This window comes from Geotrypetes seraphini, chromosome 9 (assembly GCF_902459505.1).
Source record: "Geotrypetes seraphini chromosome 9, aGeoSer1.1, whole genome shotgun sequence".
NCBI classification, from domain to species: Eukaryota; Metazoa; Chordata; class Amphibia; order Gymnophiona; family Dermophiidae; genus Geotrypetes; species Geotrypetes seraphini.
This window is the reverse complement of record NC_047092.1, coordinates 107,983,500-108,005,212: the sequence shown is the minus strand read 5'-3', so window position 1 is coordinate 108,005,212 and position 21,713 is coordinate 107,983,500. Positions and strand designations below refer to the sequence as shown.

Genomic DNA, 21,713 nt, shown 5'->3' with positions numbered 1-21,713 from the left:
TACAGCATTTGAGGGAAATCGGAAGGGGGAGGTTCTGTAAATTTTATTTTTAAAGGTTCCTGCTTATTCCCTGATGTTCCCCCACCTCTAAAATTGCTAGTTTTTAATTTTATTTCAGAGTTTTGGAGATTTTTTTGGCATCAAAATGCTGCCGCCAAGGCCATATTGGATTTCCTGTTTTTTCGTTTGGTTTTTTTTCAAAGTTCTCCAGAAGCTCCAAATCACTTTGTTTTGCCTCAAACCTGACAGGGATGGAGTCCTTAAGCTCTTTTGACCCTAATTCATGCCAGGTTTGTGTTCAATGGGTACCCGAAGACCGCCCTTGTGCCACGTGCCATGCAGCACCATGAGGGAGGGCTGGAGCAGTTGGCTAAGCTTCCCCTTTGCACTCTAGATCCAAGGAACACGTGAGAAGCCCTTTGGGGCTAAATTTCTTTTACATCCCTGGAATTGTGGTTCTAAATGCAGGAGCATGGAGGCCGCTGTGCCGAAAAAACGTAAGCTGGAGTCCTCTATAGGAGGCTCAGCGCTACTTATTATGGCATTTTCTCCAGAATTTGTTAATTTAATATGGAGAGCCTTTCAAGACAACCAAACATCCAAAGAGAAGTCTAGCAGTGCTTTTGAAGGTTCATGAGGGGGCAGGGACTTCCAGTGCACAGAGGTTCTCAGGACCCAGGTGAAGCCATGTCTCGAGTTCTCATCCTGCCTCAACCTCCAAAAAGACACAATAATGCCAGGTCTTGAGCAGTTTCCCTCAAGACAGGGGGATGGCTCTTAGACTTTGTGCAGGCCTGGACATGGATATCGCCACTGTTGGATACTGAAAACCATTCAGAGCAGTTACAAGCTCATATTCATTCAACCTTTAACAGACTGGTTTGATGACTCCCCAGTGGGGTAACCAGAAAAAGGCAGGGGGAGGCCACAGGATGGAGGCTTAGATATTCAAGCAATAGAGCCTGTGCTGCCTGAAGATTCGGTCATGGACCGATACTCCATATACTTCATTGTGCCAAAAAAAGATTCATTCGCTTGGTGACCCATTTTGGATCTTATGTCATTGCAGTTCTCAAAGCTCCACGCTTTCGCCTAGTGACAGTTAGATCTGTGGCGGTTACACTGCGGGAGTTCCTAGCCTCTCTGGATCTCACAGATGCCTATTTCCATATTTCTGGACCACAGAAAGTTCCAGAGGTTTCATGTTCTGGAAAACCATTACCAGTTCTCTGCCCTTCCATTTGGACTGGTGACAGCACTTTGCACGTTCACCAAGGGGGTTGGGGGGGATGCCCATCTGCGCAAGATCGGTTTACAGGTTCATCCATACCTGGATGACTGGCTGATTAGAGCTCTGTCATTCATGTGGTCCAAGTTCTGTGGAACCTAGGTTGGATAGTAAATTTCTGAAAGTGCCATCTGACTCCATCAGAGTCCATGGACTACCTGAGTGTCTTGTTCAACATTAGAGAATGACACGGTGTCTGTTTACCCGTGGGTGGCCGCGGGTAACCCGCCAAAATGGAGAAAAAAAAGTGCTCACTGCGGGTACGGGTACAAGGCCATCCACCGCCCTGTGGAGCGGTGAATGGCCTTGTCTCCACAGTTAAGGGAGAGAACACACTTGGCCCCCCTACCTCCTTTCTTCCTACCTACCGGTTGCATCTATCTATCTCCCTCCCTCCCCCTTACCTTCTGGCGCATTTTACTTTACAGTGTTTAAGCCACCAGAGCCTGCCTGAAATCGCGTTTGTCTGCGGGCGGAAGCTTCTCTGATGCAACCAGAAGTTGCATCAGAGGAGAAGCTTCTGCCTGTAGACACACGTGACTTCAGGCAGGCTCCGGGGGCTTGAACACTGTAAAGTAAAACGCGCCAGAAGGTAAGAGGGAGGGAGATGCTCGGACCGTGTGAGGAGTGCTGAAGGACGGTAGAAAGGAACAGACACTGAAGGGGGGTGACGAGAGGGAAGGGTGGTGATGGAAAGGGAAGGAACAGATGCTGATGGGGGATGGAGAGGATCAGACGCTGAAAGGAAATGGGGAACAGAGTGGGAAAAAGACGCTGAATGGAAATGGCGAAAAGAGAGTGGAGAGAAGACGCTGAAGGGAAATGGGGAACAGAGAGTGGGAGAAGATACTGAAGGGAAATGAGGAAGAGAGAGTGGGGAGAAGACGCTGATGGGAAATATGGAAGAGAGAGTGGAGAGAAGATGCTGAAGGGAAATATGGAAGAGAGAGTGGAGAGAAGAAGCTGAAGGGAAGTGGGGAAGAGAGAGTCGGGAGAAGACGAAGGGAAATGGGGAACAGAGAGTGGGGAGAAGATGCTGGAAGGAAAGAAGACAGAGATGCCAGACTATGGGGGAGCGGAGGGAAGAATATGGGTGCCAGACCAATTGGTGGGGAGTGGAGGGGAAAATGGAAGGGAGAGGCACAGTAACTGGAAGATGCAGAGAGGAGGCAGACAGTGGATGGAAGGAATTGAATGAGAAGATGAGGAAAGCAGAAATCAGACAACAAAGGTAGAAAAAAAAATTTCTATTTATTATTTTTGCTTTAGGATAAAGTAGTATATTAGTTGTGTTGATAATTTATAAACAAAGCCCTGCCAGCTGAACATCTCTTTCTCTAGTTCAGCAGCCAGAACTTTGATTTATAAGGAAGGAATTAGCTAAATATTACAGTACTGAGGCTTGTATGGAAGCTGCCGGGATGGGGCGGGGACAGTGTTATGGAGATGGGGCAGGGACAGTGGTCGCGGGGGCGGTGACAGGGACAAATTATTTCCCCATGTCATTCTCTATTCAACATACCAGACAGACATGTCTGTCTTTCAGAGGCATGCAAACAGAAGCGTTACACTCAGATAATGAGCTTGCTAGTTAAGCCTGGGTGAAAGCTCATAAGAACTGCCATCTCCGGATCAGACCTAAGGTCCATCGAGTCTGGTGATCTGCACTCGCGGAGGCCCAGTCAGGTGTACACCTGATGTAGTTTTAGTCACCCATATCCCTCTATGCCTCTCATAAGGAGATGTGCATCTAATTTGCTTTTGAATCCTAGAATGGTGGATTCCGTAATAATCTCCTCCGGGAGAGCATTCCAGGTGTCCATCACTTGCTTCGTGAAGCAGAACTTCCTGACATTTGTCCTGGACTTGTCCCCCCTTAGCTTCAGTCCATGCCCTCTTGTCGTGTCACATTGGACAATGTAAATAATTTTTTTTCCTGCTCTATTTTGTCGATTCCTTTCAGTATTTTGAAAGTCTCAATCATATTCCCTTGCAGTCTCCTCTTCTCAAGGGAGAACAGTCCCAGTTTCTTAAGTCGTTCCTCTTATTCCAAGTTCTCTATACCATTTATTAGCTTCGTTGCTCGTCTCTGCATCCTCTCCAGCAGTTTTATATCCTTCTTTAGGTTGGGAAAGGACACAGTATTCCAAGTGTGGTCTGACCATTGCCCTATAAAGTGGCATTATAACTTTCTCCGATTTACTTGTGATTCCTTGCTTTATCATGCCTAACATTCTATTTGCTTTCTTTGCCGCCACCGCGCATTGTGCCGACGGTTTCAGGGTCCTATCTATCAGTTTCCCCAAGGTCCTTTTCTTGTTCGCTCTTACCCAGAGTTGCACCTGACATTCTATACTCGTATTCCTTGTTCTTACTGCCTAAATGCATTACTTTGCACTTTTCCACATTAAACTTCATCTGCCATTTCTCCGCCCATTTCTCTAACTGACACAAGTTACTCTGGAGTACCTCGCTATCCTTCTGCGATCTGATTGCCCGGCATAGCTTTATGTCATCAGCAAACTTGATGATCCCACTGGATGTTCCTTCTAATAGGTCATTTATGAAAATGTTAAATAATATGGGCACAAGTACCGAGCCCTGGGGCACACCGCTAGTCACTTTCTCCCAGTCTGAAAACTTCCCATTTATGCCCACTCTCTGCTTTCTGTTCTCCAGCCATTTGCCTATCCATCTTAGTATATCTCCCTCTATTCCATGGCTTTGTAGTTTCCTGAGAAGTCTTTCATGTGGAACTTTGTCGAACGCTTTTTGGAAGTCCAAATATATTATGGCCACTGGTTCTCCATTATCAATTTGTTTGTTCACGGTTTCAAAAAATTGAAGTAAATTTGTCAAACATGATTTCCCTTCCCTGAAGCCGTGTTGACTGGCTCCCATCAGGTCTTGTGTGTCCAAGTGCTGGACTATGCTATCTTTAATCAGTGCTTCAACCATCTTTTCAGGGACAGACGTAAGACTCACAGGTCTGTAGTTGCCCGGTTCTCCTCTTGATCCTTTTTTGAAAATTGGCGTGACGTTCGCTATCATCCAATCGTCCAGTATCTGTCCAGTTCTAATTGACAGGTTGGCAAGTTTTTGCAATAGCTCTCCGATTTCAACCTTCAGTTCTTTTAAGACTCTTGGATGAATTCCATCAGGTCCAGGGAATTTGTCACCTTTAAGTTTGTCAATCTGGTAGTATATCTGGTCCAAGTTCACTTCTACTGTGGTGAGGCTGTCCTCTATTACTCCTTTGAACACTTTCACTACTTTTGGTATTGTTGCGGTGTCCTCCTTCGTAAAGACAGACGCAAAAAAGGAATTTAGTTTGTCGGCAATTTGTTTGCCTTCCTTGATGTACCCTTTTTTTCCCCTGGTCATCCAACGGTCCCACTGCCTCTTTTGTGGGTTTTTTACCTTTTATGTATCTAAAGAAGGGCTTGAAGTTCTTGGCTCTTGCACTATTTTCTCCTCGTAGTCCTTTTTGGCATCACTCACCGACTTGTGACATTTCTTCTGCTCCTCCTTGTGTTTGTTCTGAGCTTCGGTTGTTTTTGTGCGTTTCCATTCTTTAAAGGAGTCCTTCTTTCCTTTTATGGCTTCCCTCACCTCTCTAGTAAGCCATGCCGGTTCTCTTTTGCCTTTATTTTCCCGTCCTTTGGTTATCTGTGGAATGTAGAGGTTTTGTGCTTTCGTTATAGTATTTTTTTAGTAGGGACCATGCTTGATCAACCTTTCTGATTTTATCCATCCTTTTCTTGAGCCGTTTTTTTACCATGGCTCTCAAGCTATCATATCTTCCTTTTTTAAAGTTGAAAGTCGTGGTTAAGATTTTGGTACGTTCCCCTTTCTCAATGTCTAGTTTAAAGTTGATCATGTTGTGATCACTCGTCCTAAGCGGGACCGTGACTTCTACTTCTTTTGTCTGACCAGTATTGCCATTTAGGACCAAGTCCAAGGTGGCGTCTCCTCTCGTCGGCTCTCCCACCATTTGTTCTAGGAAGCAGTCCCCTATCATTTCCAGGAACTTCGTCTCCTTACCAGTTTGAGGTTTCCAGGTTCCATTCGATCCCCAGGAAGTTGAAGTCTCCCATGATCATTACATTTCCTGCCTTGTTTGATTTCCTCTTATCATTTATGAGTCTGTCTCCTCCGTCTGTCTTGGGGGGGGGCGATAGTAAAGGCCAATTTTTGTGTCTGCACCGTTGCATCTAGGAATCTTGATCCAGAGGGACTCCAGCTTCTCTTTCCCCTCTGTCTTTACCTCTCTAACAGATTCTATTCCTTCCTGAACATATAGGGCAATACCTCCCCCTTTCTGCCCTGTTCTATCCCTTCTGTATAGCTTGTATCCCCACTACTCGGACTGGAGGAAGGTCACGAGTGGTGTTCCGCAGGGCTCGGTGCTTGGACCACTGCTATTCAATGTATTTATAAATGATCTAGAAACAGGGATGAAGTAATAAAATTTGCAGATGACACGAAGCTATTCAATGGTGCTAGGACTAAAGAGGACTGCAAAGATTTACAAAGGGATCTAAACAAACTAGGGGAGTAGGCGACGAGATGGCAGATGAAGTTCAATGTAGAGAAGTGAAAAGTCTTACACTTAGGAAACAGAAACCCGAGGTACAGCTACACAATGGGAGGGCTGTTATTGAGTGAGAGTTCCCAAGAAATAATAGTAATAGTGTACATGTCAATGGGAGTAATAGTGGACATGTCAATGAAGCTATCGGCACAATGCGCAGTGGCTGCTAAGAAAGCAAATAGAATGCTAGGAATAATCAAGAAGGGTATTACGAGCAGAACGAAAGAAGTTATCCTGCCGTTGTATTGGGCGATGGTGCGCCCGCATCTGTAGTACTGCGTCCAATATTGGTCACCGTACCTAAAGAAGGATATGGCAATACTCGAGAGGGTTCAGAAGAGAGCAACGCATTTGATAAAAGGTATGGAAAACCTTTCATACGCTGAAAGATTAGAGAGACTGGGGCTTTTTTCGCTGGAGAAGCGGAGACTTAGAGGGGATATGATAGAGACTTATAAGATCATGAAGGGCATAGAGAAAGTGGAGAGGGACAGATTCTTCAAACTTTCAAGAATGAGAGGGCATTCCGAAAAATTAAAAGGGGACAGATTCAGAACTAATGCTAGGAAGACACCTGGAACGCACTTCCAGAGGGAGTGATAGGACAGGGTACGGTATTGGAGTTCAAGAAGGGATTGGACAATTTTCTGAAGGAAAAGGGATAGAAGGGTATAGATAGAGGGCTAGTATACAGGTCCTGGACCTGATGGGCCGCCGCGTGAGCAGACTGCTGGGCATGATGAACCTCAGGTCTGACCCAGCAGAGGCACGGCTTATGTTCTTATGTTCTTAGTACTGTATCCCATTCATTTTCATCATTCCACGATGTTTCTGTTATGCCAATGATTTCTAGTTCGTCACGTCTTACTATTATCTCCAGCTCTCCCATTTTGTTTCTTGAGCTTCTAGCATTCTTATACATACATTTAAATTTCCTTTGTGGTCTCTTCTTGGACTTTTTAAGTTTTGTGTCTTTCGCGGTATCTGTATGTGCTCCTACGTTGTCTCCCTCATTTGCTTTGTGGTCTTCACCCCCTATGTCTGGGTAGCTGCCTGTGGATCCTTCTTTGGGGCATTCTGTCACCCGGGCCATCGACTGGTGGTCGATTGTTGGCTTTCCCCTGATCTTTAGTTTAAAGCCTTGTCAATGGCCCTCCTCATGTTGCCTGCCAATACTCTTGCTCCTTCCTTGGTGAGGTGTAATCCATGTTTTCTGTAGTACCTGTTTCTTCCCCAGAACGCCGTCCAGTTGCGCACGAAGTCAAAGCCGCCTTCTTCGCACCATCTTCTTATCCAGGCGTTGATCGCTCGCAGTTCCTCTTATCTCTTCTCATCCGCTCTCGGTACCGGGAGGATCTCGGAGAAGGCCACCTTCACCTCCCTGACTTTCAGCTTTCTTCCGAGCGAGCAGAACTTCTTCCCTGTCATACTTCCATCCGCTCACATCGTTTGTTCCCACGTGGATAAGCACAGCAGTGTCCTCCCCTTCTGCGTTGTCTATGATCCTGGTGATCCTGTTGCCACATCCTTCACTGTTGCTCCAGGCAGGCGGGTGACAAGTCTATCCTCTCTTCCTCCTGAGGTGTGGCTGTCCACATGTCATATAATGGAGTCCCCAACGATGATCCCCATCTTCTCTGTTCGGGGGTTCCTCGGGGGTTGTAGATCCACATCCATGGTGTAGGGCTGATCTTCTATCTCCTGAGGTGCGTACCCATGCAGTCTCCTCTTCCTCTCGGTGAGTGGTCACCCTCTAACTCCGCTTCAGTCACATCTGTAGTTGTAGTGGTGTCTCCTCCAAACCCGTCTAGGCTCACATGCTTCCTCTCCAAAATGTGCTATTGCGCTGGTCACTTCAATCGGACTCCCTGCAAATAACCTTGGCCTGGACACTGGAAGCCTGGACCAGTATGGACTGGTGGCTCTGTCCTCAGTTGTTCACCAGGAGCAGGGGGTAAATGGATAATACTCGGACTGGAAGAATGTCACCAGTGGGGTGCCGCAGGGCTCGATGCTTGGATCCGTGCTCTTCAACATCTTTATAAATGATCTGGACATTGGTACGACGAGTGAGGTTATTAACTTTGCGGAAGATACAAAGTTATTCAGAGTAGTGAAGACACAGGGGGATTGCGACGATCTACAAAGTGACATATTCAAGCTCGAGAAATGGGCATCGACATGGCAAATGAGGTTCAACGTGGATAACTATAAAGTGATGCATGTCGGTAACAAAAATCTCATGCACGAATACAGGATGTCCGGTGCACTACTTGGAGAGACCTCCCAGGAAAGAGACTTGGGAGTTCTGATCAACAAGTCGATGAAGCTGTCCGCGCAATGTGCGGCTGCGGAGAAAAAGGCGAACAGAATGCTAGGAATGATAAAGAAGGGGATCATGAACAGATCAGAGAAGGTTATCATGCTGCTGTACCGGGCCATGGTATGCCCGCACCTGGAATACTGCGTCCAGCACTGGTAGCCATACATGAAGAAGGACACGATATTACAGTAAGGGAATTTCTAAGTACCTATTTTACTTATAATTTTAATGCACCAATATATTCATTGTAACCCGGTCTGGGCTCTTTTGGGAGGACGGGCTAAAAAATCGAATAAATGAAATGAAATGAAAAATTACTGGAGATGGTCCAGAGAAAAGTGACTAAAATGGTTAAAGGACTGGAGGAGTTGTCGTACAGTGAGAGATTAGAGAAATTGGGCCTCTTCTCCCTTGAAAAGAGGAGACTGAGAGGGGACATGATCAAAACATTCAAGATAATGAATGGAATAGACTTAGTAGATAAAGACAGGTTGTTCACATTCTCCAAAGTAGAGAGAACGAGAGGGCACTCTCTAAAGTTAAAAGGGGATAGATTTCGTACAAACGTAAGGAAATTATTCTTCACCCAGAGAGTGATAGAAAACTGGAACGCTCTTCCGGAGGCTATTATAGGGTAAAACACCCTCCAGGGATTCAAGACAAAGTTAGACCTTGGGGTGATAGTGTCCGAAGATCTAAAGGCGAAAAAACAGTGTGACAAGGCAGTGGCTGCTGCCAGAAGGATTCTGGGCTGTATAAAGAGAGGCGTAGTCAGTAGAAGGAAGAAGGTGTTGATGCCCCTGTACAGGTCATTGGTGAGGCCCCACTTGGAGTATTGTGTTCAGTTTTGGAGACCGTATCTGGCGAAAGACGTAAGAAGACTTGAGGCGGTCCAGAGGAGGGCGACGAAAATGATAGGAGGCTTGCGCCAGAAGACGTATGAGGAGAGACTGGAAGCCCTGAATATGTATACCCTAGAGGAAAGGAGAGACAGGGGAGATATGATTCAGACGTTCAAATACTTAAAGGGTATTAACGTAGAACAAAATCTTTTCCAGAGAAAGGAAAATGGTAAAACCAGAGGACAAAATTTGAGGTTGAGGGGTGGTAGATTCAGGGGCAATGTTAGGAAATTCTACTTTACGGAGAGGGTGGTGGATGCCTGGAATGCGCTCCCGAGAGAGGTGGTGGAGAGTAAAACTGTGACTGAGTTCAAAGAAGCGTGGGATGAACACAGAAGATTTAGAATCAGAAAATAATATTAAAGATTGAACTAGGCCAGTTACTGGGCAGACTTGTACGGTCTGTGTCTGTGCATGGCCGTTTGGAGGAGGATGGGCAGGGGAGGGCTTCAGTGGCTGGGAGGGTGTAGATGGGCTGGAGTAAGTCTTAACAGAGATTTCGGCAGTTGGAACCCAAGCACAGTACCGGGTAAAGCTTTGGATTCTCGCCCAGAAATAGCTAAGAAGAAAAAAAAATAATAATAATTTAAATTGAATCAGATTGGGCAGACTGGATGGACCATTCGGGTCTTTATCTGCCGTCATCTACTATGTTACTATGTTACTATGTTAGACAAGTTCCTGCTGAACCAGAACATATGCAGGTAAGGCTAGTCATAGGGCCTAAGGGCCGCCGCGTGGTCTGACCCAGCAGCAGAAATTCTTATGTTCTCTAATCTGCCCCTTAATTCCTTTCTTATCCAATTTAGCCATCTTTCAACAATCTTCTTAGTTCTAAATTTTTTTATTTTTGGGCTTTCTTATTAGGGAATGAAATGGGAAAAAACATTGTCCCTGACTCTGCCTTGTCCCCGCTAGCTTGGTCCCCATTCCCGCAAGCTCGGTCCCTGTCCTGTCCCCGCAAATCATCTGATCCCATCCACACAAGCCTCGAATAGTTTTATACTGTACTTATTTTATTAAAGTATAAAAAGAAACAATATTCTGTACAATTGTCATTTTATAAATCAAAGTTCTGGCTGCTTGTTTCTAAATGTTTAATAACACAGCTAATATACTACGTTATCCTAAAGCAAAAAAAATAAAATAAATTGAAATTTTTTTTCTACCTTTGTTGTCTGTTTTCTGCTTTCCTCATCTTCTCATTCATTTTCTTCAATCCACTGTCTGCCTTCTCTGTCTCTTCCATATGCTCTGTTACTGTGCCTCTCCCTTCCATCTCTCCCTCCACCCCCCGCCAATTAGGCTGGCACCTATCTTCTTCCCTCCGCTCCCCCCATAGTCTGGAATCTCTCTCTTCCCCATTTCTCTTCCGCGTCTTTTCCTCTCCACCCCACTTTCCCTCCCTCTCTCCCTTCCCCAGTTCCCTTCAAAGTCTGTTCCTTTCCACCTCACCTTCCCCCTCTCTTCCTTCCCCATTTACCTTTAGCATCTGTTCCTCTCCGCCATAGCTTCCCTCCCTCTCTCTCTTCCGCATTTCCCTTCAGCGTCTGTTCCTCCCCAGCCCACCATCCTTCCCTCTCTCTCTTCCCCATTTCCCTTCAGCTTCTGTTCCTCTTCACCCCACCTTCCCACCCTCTCTCCCTTCCCCAGTTCCCTTCAATGTCTGTTCCTTTCAACCCCACCTTCTCTCCCTCACTCCCTTCCCCAGTTCCCTTCAGCATCTGTTCCTTTTCACTCACCTTCCCTCTCTATCTCCCTCAGTTCCCTTCAGCGTCTGTTCCTCTCCACCCCACCTTCTCTCCCTTCTTCAGTACACTTCAGCATCTGTTCCTCTCCACCCAACCTTCCCTCCCTCTCTCTCTTCCCCATTTCCCTTCAACGTCTGCTCCTCTCCACCCCACCTTTCCTCCCTCAGTTCCCTTCAATGTCTGTTCCTCTCCAGCCCACCTTCCCTCCCTCTCTCCCTTCCTCAGTTCCCTTCAGTGTCTGTTCCTCTCCACCCCACCTTCCCTCCCTCTCTCCCTCAGTTCCCTTCAATGTCTGTTCCTCTCAATCCCACCTTCCCTCCCTTCCCCATTTCCCTTCAGCATCTGTCCCTCCCTTCCCCATTTCCCTTCAGCATCTGTTCCTCTCCAACCCACCCTCTCTCCCTCAAGTTTCCTTCAGCATCTGTTCCACTCTACCCCACATTCCCTCCCTCTCTCCCTTCCTCAGTTCCCTTCAGCATCTGTTTCTCTCCACCCCACCTTCTCTCCCTTCTCCAGTACCCTTCAGCATCTGTTCCTCTACACCCAACCTTCCCTCCCTCTCTCTCATCTCTATCTCCCTTCAAAGTCTGTTCCTCTCCACCCCACTTTCCCTCCCTCTCTCCCTTCCCCAGTTCCCTTCAGCGTCTGTTCCACTCTACCCCACCTTCCCTTCCTCTCTCCCTTCCTCAGTTCCCTTCAGCGTCTGTTTCTCTCCACCCCACCTTCTCTCCCTCGCTCCCTTCCTCAGTTCCCTTCAGCATCTGTTCCTCTCCACCCCACCTTTCTCTTCCCCAGTTCCCTTCAGCATCTGTTCCTCTCCACCCCACCTTCCCTCCCTTTCTCTTCCCCAATTCCCTTCAGCATCTGTTCCTTTCCACCCCACCTTCCCTCCCTCTCTCTCTTCCCTATTTCCTTTCAGTGTCTGTTCCTCTCCACCCCACCTTCCCTCCCTCCCTTCCCCATTTCCCTTCAGCATCTTCCTGTCCACCCCACCTTCCCTCCCTCTCTCCCTTCCTCAGTTCCCTTCAGCATCTGTTTCTCTCCACCCCACCTTCCCTCCCTTTCTCCCTTCCCCAGTTCCCTTCAGTGTCTGTTCCTCTTCACCCCCACCTTTCCTTCCTTTCTCCCTCCCTGCCCCTTACCTTCCACAAAATGCTGAGCAGTAGCTACAAAATTGCTACGCAGGCTGGATATGCATGTTTCCCTACCTGGACAATTTGCTGGTAAAGAGTGCATCAAAGGAATATTCTCAAGATTTAATGTGGAAAACTATTTGGGTGCTAGAGTTACCAGGGTTTGTTGTCAACTACCCAATGTCCCTTCTCTCCTCCTGGTTCAGCAATTGGAGTTCATTGAATCCTTGCTAGACACAGTTTAGGCTTGAGTCTTCTTACTAGCTTCCAGGACACCCTTCCCATTGTACTTTCCTTTTCTTTAACTATACCCAATTATTGTAACTTTTACCCCCATTCCTTAACCTCATGTGAGTGTTCTTTTAATTTTGTAAATTGTAATTTGAATTATTTTTGTAAGTTTCTTCTATTTAAATTGTAATATGTACATCGCCTAGAACCTGTAATAGGCGATTCATCAAAAACTGAATAAACTTGAAACTTGAAACTTATCAGGTTCAGCAGAGCCAGCAGTTCCTAGCTCGGCTGATGTTGCAAGTTGTTGATTTACATGGCTTCTAGTGTGCATGGCACACCTCTTTTTGAGAGAGGTCCAGTGGACTCTAACTTCCCAGTTGTGTCAGGCCACGGAGAATCTAGTGAATGTCTTCACTGTCACTCTGGCATTTATAAAGTCGCTCTTGTGAACATTTTGGCACAGTTTAAGATGCTTTACAACAGTTCAAACTGGGGGGTGCTCTCGTGGTTGGACTCCACACCAGCCTTCTGGAGCTAAGGTCCATTTGGAATGCTCTAAAGGCTTTCATACATCAATTGATGCTCAAAATTATCCTTATGCAAACGAACAGATTGCGATATACTAAGTCAATAAGCAGGGAGGCATGGAATTGTACCTCTTATATCAGGAAGCAGTTGGAATGTAGCACTTGGCCTGCAATCATGGCATGGTGCTTAGGGCCACATACCTAGTAGGCAAAGAAAACTTTCTGGATTGGTCTCAATATGGGCATTGCCCAGGATATCTGTGCATGGGGCATCCCCTTAGTTGATCTCTTTGCAATCATCTCAACATATTGATATGACATTGTGGACTAACAGATGCCTTTTCTCCTCGATTGGGGGGTGAGCCTTCTTCATGCATATCCTCCCATACTTCTGGTGAGAAGACTTTGCTGAAACTCAAGTAGGATTGGGACCATAATCCTCATTACATCCTACTGGCTGAGACAGATAGAGTTCCCTCTACTTCTAACTTCCTCAGATCTGTGGAGACCGGACTGTTTTCTGACCCTCATTACTTGAAACAAGGGGTCGCTTCTACATCTCAATCTCCAGGTAAACCTCTCTTATTTCCTAAGGATGAGCGGTATATTAAATAAAATTAAACTATAAACCATACTATATGACAGTTCAGAAGATGATTTGGGAAATTCTGTTCTTCTCAGCTGAGGTTGTTGATAGAAAGTTTAATTGTTTGTTATGAATTTCAGTGTCATTTTTATTTTGAAAATCTGTTTATTGCAAAAACAACGGACAAGGTACAAGCAAGTCAAACAATTCAAAATAGAACAATGGATTCCAACCTCCCCCCATCCCAGGCCCCCCTCTCCACCCACCAAATCCCCCCACCCCACACTCCCCTATGAGAACTCCAGCAGACAGGATCATCCCAAGCAACAAACCAGAAACAGCATATCAAAAAGCACTTAAAATGTAACTACAGCCCCTGAGACTCAAAATCTGCAAAAAAGGTGTCCATACGTGGAGGAAAGTTCTACATCATTTCTGAGAGCCAGCAACTGCCCTCGCTTCCCATCTCATCAGGTCATGCAGTTTATTCTTCCACAACCAAATACAAGGAGGCTGGTCCGAGAGTCAGTGGATCATGATACATTTTTTCCTTCCAATATAACATTTACTAAGGAACAGACGTACCCTAGCCGGATATATATTGAATAAAGTAAAGTGGCAAAACAGCATAGCAGGTGCTGAAATAAAGACTGGAATGTGTAAGATGGATACGAAAAACAAAGCCATTTGTCGTCAAAACCCTTGAACCAGAGAACACGCCCACAGCCCATGGGCATAGGAATTCACTGCTACGTGGCGTTTTAAACAAAGTTGCGTCGATATGCTCCCCATATGATAAGCTTGAGTTTGGGGTACATAAGCCCTTAACATAGTGCAATAATGGCTTTCCTGTAGGTCTGTACTATCCACCAACCCTGGGATTCCTTGTACGGCCTTCAATAAAACAGGTAAAGTTAATGGCCAAGTAAGGTCTTGCTGCCAGTTATGGAGGATAACAGAAAAAGTGCCCTTTGGCAATAAGGCAAGTAATCCCTTAAGAAAATAAGAGATCAAGACACCGGTCTCCTCTGTTGCCTCCAAAAAGTCTTTGAATCGAACCCACCGAGAAAGATCCCACATAATGCTTAAGCTGCTGGTAAGCATAATGCACCCACAATACCGGGAACCCCTGTGCTAACAAAGTTTCATAAGAGAGGAGAGAACCTCCTCTTCCATGTCACATTTATTGAACCCTACTTGAGATTCTATCTTTTGGGACAATGAAACCAGTGCTTTAAGCCATTGAGTTACCAGTCTTTTGTCTCAACTAACTGTGATATGATAGCTAAGCAGATTTTACCTTAGCAGATCACTAAGCTATAATATGACAGGGGAGTCGGAGAAACTGGAGTGGAAGGTGATGTAGCTCAATGAGTAAAAGCACTGTGCTGATCTTTCAGAAGTTGTGAGTTCAACTCCTGGCCCGTCTTTTACTTGTGGCATTTCTACCTTGCAGGTGCACAATGATGATGTCACAATGAGGTCATCATTGTGCAGCTGCATACCTCCATTTGCAATGAACTAGAAGTCACATTCAGGTCTGTTCTGTGTTTTATTCTGTTTTTAAGCTTTGCCAATTTAAGTTATGGGCTTTCTGTTTGAGCTGATTGTAGCAATGTTTTATGAGAAAGAGTGTTATTTAGAGCAAGGAATTACTTCTAAAAATCTCTCTCAAATAACGTCTGTGAGATGCCCAGAGAAAGCTGATTGAATGACCTAGGCTGCCTAAATAGCATGTATCCTGCTAACGCCTTTCTGGAGCTTAAACCACATCTATCTAAAGTCTATACGTTGCTCAAAGTCCTATGCTTTACACTTCTTATAGGAGCTAATGATACTATCGCTATACAAGTTTCTGTGTAGCACAGGAGTGAAGCTTCTCCCCTTCCATGCTGATGTTTCCAGTTCAGCTCCCACTCAGTACCTCTCAGTCAGACAGTAATCTTATACTTATCCTTTTAAACATCAAGTTTCAAGTTTATTAGGTATTTATATACCACCTATCAAGGTTTATCTAAGCAGTTTTTACAATCAGGTACTTTATGACTTTTTTGTTTTTATACTGATGAAGTATACAATTCTGAAATAATGAAGAAAATGGATATAACAAGGCAGTGAGATCTACCTTGTTCTGTCTCCTAGCAGAATTACGGTAACTGCCATTCACTACCTATAAGGAGTAGTATAATCAAATCAGAATTGCTATTTTTGTATGGTTCATTGTCTAGCACAGCGGATTAGAGTGAAGGTTAGCATGTAAGCAATGTCACATTTTTTCAATATGTACACTGATGTTCCCAGATCAACTCCCACTGAAACTAATATATTATAAATATCCTTTTAAACATGGTATACTGTGTTTTTATTATCCTTTTAATGATGGTATACTTTGGTTTTATTATGTTAAAGCTTACAGTCCTGAAATAATGATAACAAATAAGTTAAAAAAATTTTTTTTATATATATAACATCATAGGGATGTCTATCTGACATCTATATTAGGAAAATTGATTTTTTAAACGAATATTGGACGTCTACTTGACGCCTAAGAACGCTGATTGGCACTTACGCCGCGAGGTCGTTTAAAGCACGCCTAAAACTAGACATAGTTTATAGAATCGGGGCCTCAGTGTCATTAATGCAATACACTGTATGCATGCAGCCTGAGAATTATTTTTAGTTTCTGTATCTGCAGGCTATTCAGGCAGCAGTAATGACCCTATATGTGATGTTAGCCAGATCTGCTTAGGTGGACTACATTAGGATTTTATTTATTTATTCAATTTTCTATACTATTCTCCCAAGGGAGCTCAGAGCAATTTAATTTATTCAGGTACTCAAGCATTTTTCCCTGTCTGTCCCGGTGGGCTCACAATCTATCTAATGTACCTGGGGCAATGGGAGGATTAAGTGACTTGCCTAGGGTCACAAGGAGCAGCGTGGGTTTGAACCCACAACCTCAGGGTGCTGAGGCTGTAGCTTTAACCACTGTGCCACATACTCCCCTTTTAGTATGGTAACCACCAAAAGCTTCATTCAGCTGCTGAAAGACATGACCACCTTTGTATAATGTAAATAATAATAACAACTTTATTTTTCTATACCGCCATAGTCAGCCAACTTCTAGGCAGTTCACATCGAAAGAAGGCTGGACATTCAGCGAATTACACATGCATGAGGGGAATGTTAGAGAAGAAAGGGGATTGTTGGGGAGGGAATGTATGAGTGGTTGTAAGGGGAAGGGAAAGAGAGGGGTAGAAAATGCCTGAAGATTGCTTCGGGTTTGTAGGGGGAAAAAATGCATAGAGAGCACGGATCGGTCTGGTTAGGTGATGAATTTGTCAAACAGAGTGGTTTTGATAGATTTTCGGAATGCGTTGCAGGTCTGTCTGGTTTTATTTATGAAGGTTCCCAGCCAGGATTGTTGTCTGTTAGCTTTGAACATGAAGGTTCTGTCAAGGAAGGATTTGTCAGAACCTTCAGTAGATACGTATTTGTTTTTACGTATTCTAGTGTTTCTGAAATTGCACAGTATAAAATCCTCATGCAGGAAGAGAATGATTTGTGTCTTGACTGATTTGTTCCCTTGTTCAGATGTATTGTCTGGCTTATTTTGTGTGATAGGGCCAAAAGTACAGTTGATGCTGAGGTATCCTGATGGCAAGAGGGAACAGATTGCATTTCCAGAGCAAACCAAGCTGCTGGTGAGTATACATGTAGTCCATCTTTTAATTCTAGAAGTTTATACACAAATTTTCAAAGGTCTGCACATTTATTTGTCAAAGGTAATACACATTTATTTGTCAAAGGTAATGCTGTTCGTGTAACTCTTAGTGTAGAGACTGAAGAGAGGGTGTCAAGTGGAAGTCTACTCGAGGTCTACATTGAAAAGAGTGTGAGGCAGAGGTGGATGTTGTGGGTGTAGTGGAGGGTTTAGGGGAACACTCCCTTCCCTTTCTGTCCCCTTTTCCCTTGCACTCTCCTCTCTGTGCCCTATCACATCTCACACACCACTGAAAAGTCCGTTACCTATCATTATTAGCAAATAGAGCAGAGGGTAAACCTCTCATACACAAATGAAGTCCCAAAAGGCCACAACCCAATAACAAGGAAAACTGAGGTTGTCACAGGCAATAGGCCCCAGAAGAAATTACACAAGAAACCAGACCACAGTAGATCGATCAACAACCTTATGACTCAAAAGGTTAAACATAACTCCTCCCCAAACAACTCCTTGCTCACAATCTCTGACTATTATATTAATGCCAGATCCCTGATAAACAAAGCAGACCTAATCAGGGACTGGCTAATGTAAGACCAACCAAGTTTATTAACATTGAAACATGATGGCAGATAAAGGCCAAATGGCCCATCTAGTCTGCCCATCTGCATTACTAGTAACTGAAATCTGATTGCGCGTAGGGCCCAACTAGTCTGCCCATCTGCATTTCTAGTAACTGAAACCTGATTGTGATAGAACCTGATCTTCATTTTTGCTGTTGTCAACAGATGTGGAGACTTTTTATGGCAGGTTTTACAGAGGTTGGGATTGGGTAAAGGTTTATGTACTTGGATATGGAAGCTCTATGAGGCCCCCTTGGCGAGGGTGAAGGTGAATGGAGGATATTCTTATTTTCCATATTCAAAGGGGGACCTGGCAAGGAAGCCCACTTTCTCCACTCCCTTTTGCTCTATCGAGCCTTTAGCACAGAGGGTTCGGGATAACCCAGACATAAACCGCTCCAGGTGGGATCTTGGCACCATAAGTTGGTTTTGTTTACGGACAATATCTTGTTTTATGTTAGCCAGCCCCAGCAGCAAGAATTGCAATTTTAAGGCCAAGTAGCAGGGTTTAAAGTGAATTATGATAAATCTGAAATCTTGAACATTACAATTCTCCTGTTTGAAGAGAATGACCTTAGTCCAGTTTTTCCATTTAAGTGGGCTCCCAGTCAAATTAAATATCTTGGGGGCCAAATAACTAGGGATACATCACAGCTGTTCTCTCGCAATTATGAGGTCCTGCTGGGTCACATCAAAACAGACTTAACCCTTGGCACTCCCTGTGGCTGTCATGGTGGGGGAGAATCACAGTGCTTAAGATGAATATTTTGCCACATTTGCTTTTCTTTTTCAATCCCTCCCTATCTCAGTTCCAGGGGCGCCCTAGAGGTACTCCAAAGGGAATTACTTCAGTTTGTGTGGGGTAATAGTTCTCTGAGATTGACTCGCTCATTTTTATAGCAGGGGGATGCCAAACTTGGTATGGTATTATTTGGCAGCCCAATTTAGGCAGCTATTTGATTGGGAATTTTCCCCGGATAAATCGAGTGTCTTGTTAAAACAGGCTAGCGCTCTTGCACTTCCCCTGCGCCATCTTCTCTGGGCCTCACACCTTGGGACTCTTCTGAAGAGGGGTTCTTTGAGTAACCCCTATGTCAGTCATCTGTTGGGATTATGGCATACAGTGAGACGGAAATTCAGAGGGTCTTGGGGGAGTCTTTTCACTTTCTTCTATCAGATTTGAGCCCACTTTTTGGGCGGGGGGGGGGTATTCTCCCGGTGGAAACTTGGGGTCTCATTCACTTTTGACAATTAGATATAGAGGAGATGAGCCCATTACTGAGCTATGAGATCTATATCAGCTGCTCCCAGGAGATGTTTTCCCTTAATTGCAAGTCAAGCATTTTATCTCTATCCAAGGGTGGCTGCGGGAAGACTCTGATGATACTGAAAAACTAGAAAATTTATATATGGCTTTAGGTAAATTGAAGGGTTCCATTTCGTTGCTGTATAGATTTTTTAACAATCGCACATTCACAAAATATAAATTTATCCTAGGACAAGCAGGCAGCATATTCTCACATGTGGATGATGTCATCAATGGAGCCCCGGTACGGAACCACTTTAAGATTTCAGAAAGTTCGCGATAGGCCACACTGCGCATGCACGAGTTCCTTCCCGCCCGACATAGGCATGCGGCTCCTCAGTTCTTAGTTTTTCATGGAGCTAAATTGCATTTCAACAATCATTTAATTTTTCCTTGCCTTTCTGCTCTCGCATTTATTTCTTTTTCTTTATTTTCTTCGTTGTATAGAAAATAATTTTTTTAAAAATAATTAAAAAAATATCTTTTCTTTTTCTGCCATCTGCGGGTTTTGGCCCAGTGGGACCTTTGGTTCAGTCTCAGCCATCGAGTTTAATTTGGCTGAGGTGGTGTTCCCATCCATGTTATACCCGGTGACGAGATTTAAAAAGTGTGGTCGGTGTTCTCGCACTGTTTCATTAACGGACTCTCATAGCTGGTGCCTTCAGTGTTTGGGTCCCGAACACTGTGTTCAAACTTGTAAACGCTGCTCTTCCTTACAAAAAATGTACCATTAAGAGTGGTATTCTTTAACAGGAGAAACTCTTCAGTGTCACCATGGAAGGCGATGCACCGACGAAACCGTCTATATTGAAGTCACCAGCATCGAAGACTTTGACACCGCTAGAGGCACCGGCATCGCAGCACATCATGCCCTTGGGTAAGCCAGCTAAGAAGCCATCCCCTTCCCCATCAGAGATGCTGGTCACGAAGGCATCGAGCCAATTCATGCTGACCAAGCGCAAATCCCTATAGCGACCACTTCCATTATCGGAGTCATCCTTTCTGGACTGTGTCGCAGCACCTGTGGTACCGGCAACAAAGCCCCAAGTACCGGTGCTTACTTTGAGACAGAAGCTCGATACTTTGCTTCGAGAGGAGCTCGGGGACCAATTTCAGTTGCTGCTCCCATACTGGTCCAACCTGAGCCTACTAACATTGCCAAGACCACCGGCACCGTTAATACTCCATCATTGCGTCCTAGGAACTTGACACGTCGATCCAGCTCTGACACTCCAGCACAGAAGCATCAGTCTTCCAAGCATTGGTCCCCATCTGCTCATCGTCATACGTCCTCTAAAAGGCACTCTGACAGGAGCTCCATCAAGTCTGTGAAGGTGTCTCGAAAGAGAAAACATTCTGAGACCCTGACACCGGACTGGCACCGGTTGAAACACCGTTCTCCTTCTCTGCTGCAAGACTCTGACTTGTAGGAAGATTCTGTCCCTGATCCATTTCCATCTACTACCAATGCTGATGACTCTCCTGCATCAAAGTCTCCAAGACATTCTCCTGCTAGAGCTACTTCTCCCACTGAAAAGCTGTCTTTCACTAGATTTATACGACAAATGGGAAAGGATTTTTCGGTGAAATTGAAGGCTGATTCTAAGTACAGTGAGGAATATCTCAAAACCTTAGACTACGATAATCCTCCAAAAGACATGCTAAAACTTCCTTTGCATGGGATCTTAACAGAGACTTTTTAAAAAATCTAGAATTACCACTCTCAGTACCGGTGGCTCCTAGGAAACTGGAGTTTCTCTACAAGATTATTTCTCTCCCAGGATTAGCTAAACCTCAACTCCCTCATGAATCTCTCATCGTAATTCTGATTAGTTGAATTATGCCTTTATTTTCTATTTGATTAGCACATCCAGGGGGGAGTATTCATTGATCAAATGTAAGTGCTGTGTTCTTATTTTATAAGTATGTATAATTTAATGCACTTTCTTTTTGTTCTTGAATTAGGGTGGGGGTGGGGGAAAATATTTTATTATAATCTTTGCTTGATTGTAAGTGCTGTTTATGAAGTTAATTGTATGTATATTTCATTGTACTGTTCTTGAATTGAAAATTAATAAAGATTAATTTTTTTTATAAGTGTACTCTATCTAAAGTTTATTCATCAGTTCCTCTTGGTAGGGAGGGCCATACGATGGACAAATGTGGCCAATGACTCTATCAAAATTCCATGTTGGCTAATAGAGCCATCAACTACAATTTCTAATTCTCATGCTACTTGAAACATCTTATGAAGCAGTTTCCTGCATATCACAAATATATTCCTGCCCGTAGGTTGAAGAGTTTTCAACATCTAATGAGCACTGTTCTGCAATTGAGAAATTATCTGGTATGTTCAGCCTATGACAACTTTGAACTCATGTCCAGAGCCTATTCCATATATATGGCCAGGAGGATGCTAGCGTGGCTTAGAGTCTCTGACATGGATGTAAACCATCAGGACAGACTAGCCAGCGTGCCTTGCTTGGGGGATGAACGTTTTGGGGATTCGGTGGATACTGCAACCCAAAAACTCTCGGCTCATGAGACTCGGGACATCTTGGTTAAATCCAAGAAAAAACCCTCATCATCGAGACCTTTTAGGCATGCTTCATCTTATCAGAGGCATTTTTCAGCCAAAGCCTCTGCTCTAGTACGGCCTCAGCAGAAGAAATAAAAGCAGCAACTTCCTGCCAAGACCCAGCCTGCTGCTCCTGCCAAATTG

General features: G+C 44.6%; 1 protein-coding gene across 5 annotated transcripts in view; it reads left to right on the top strand.

Moving 5' to 3' along the window:
• The window catches only part of UBXN7 (UBX domain protein 7), a 622,514-nt gene that overhangs the window by 529,675 nt on the left and 71,126 nt on the right, over window positions 1-21,713 (top strand). For 3 of the 5 annotated variants that reach the window (XM_033957939.1, XM_033957937.1, XM_033957942.1), the window contains 2 exons: window positions 16,966-17,045; window positions 19,745-20,875. In XM_033957939.1, the coding sequence (XP_033813830.1) occupies window positions 16,966-17,045; window positions 19,745-19,963 (299 nt within the window). In that variant the 3' untranslated portion in view covers window positions 19,964-20,875. Of the gene's footprint in view, window positions 1-16,965; window positions 17,046-19,744; window positions 20,876-21,713 lie in introns of those variants that run through there. The other 2 variants (XM_033957940.1, XM_033957938.1) reach the window with 2 other exon arrangements.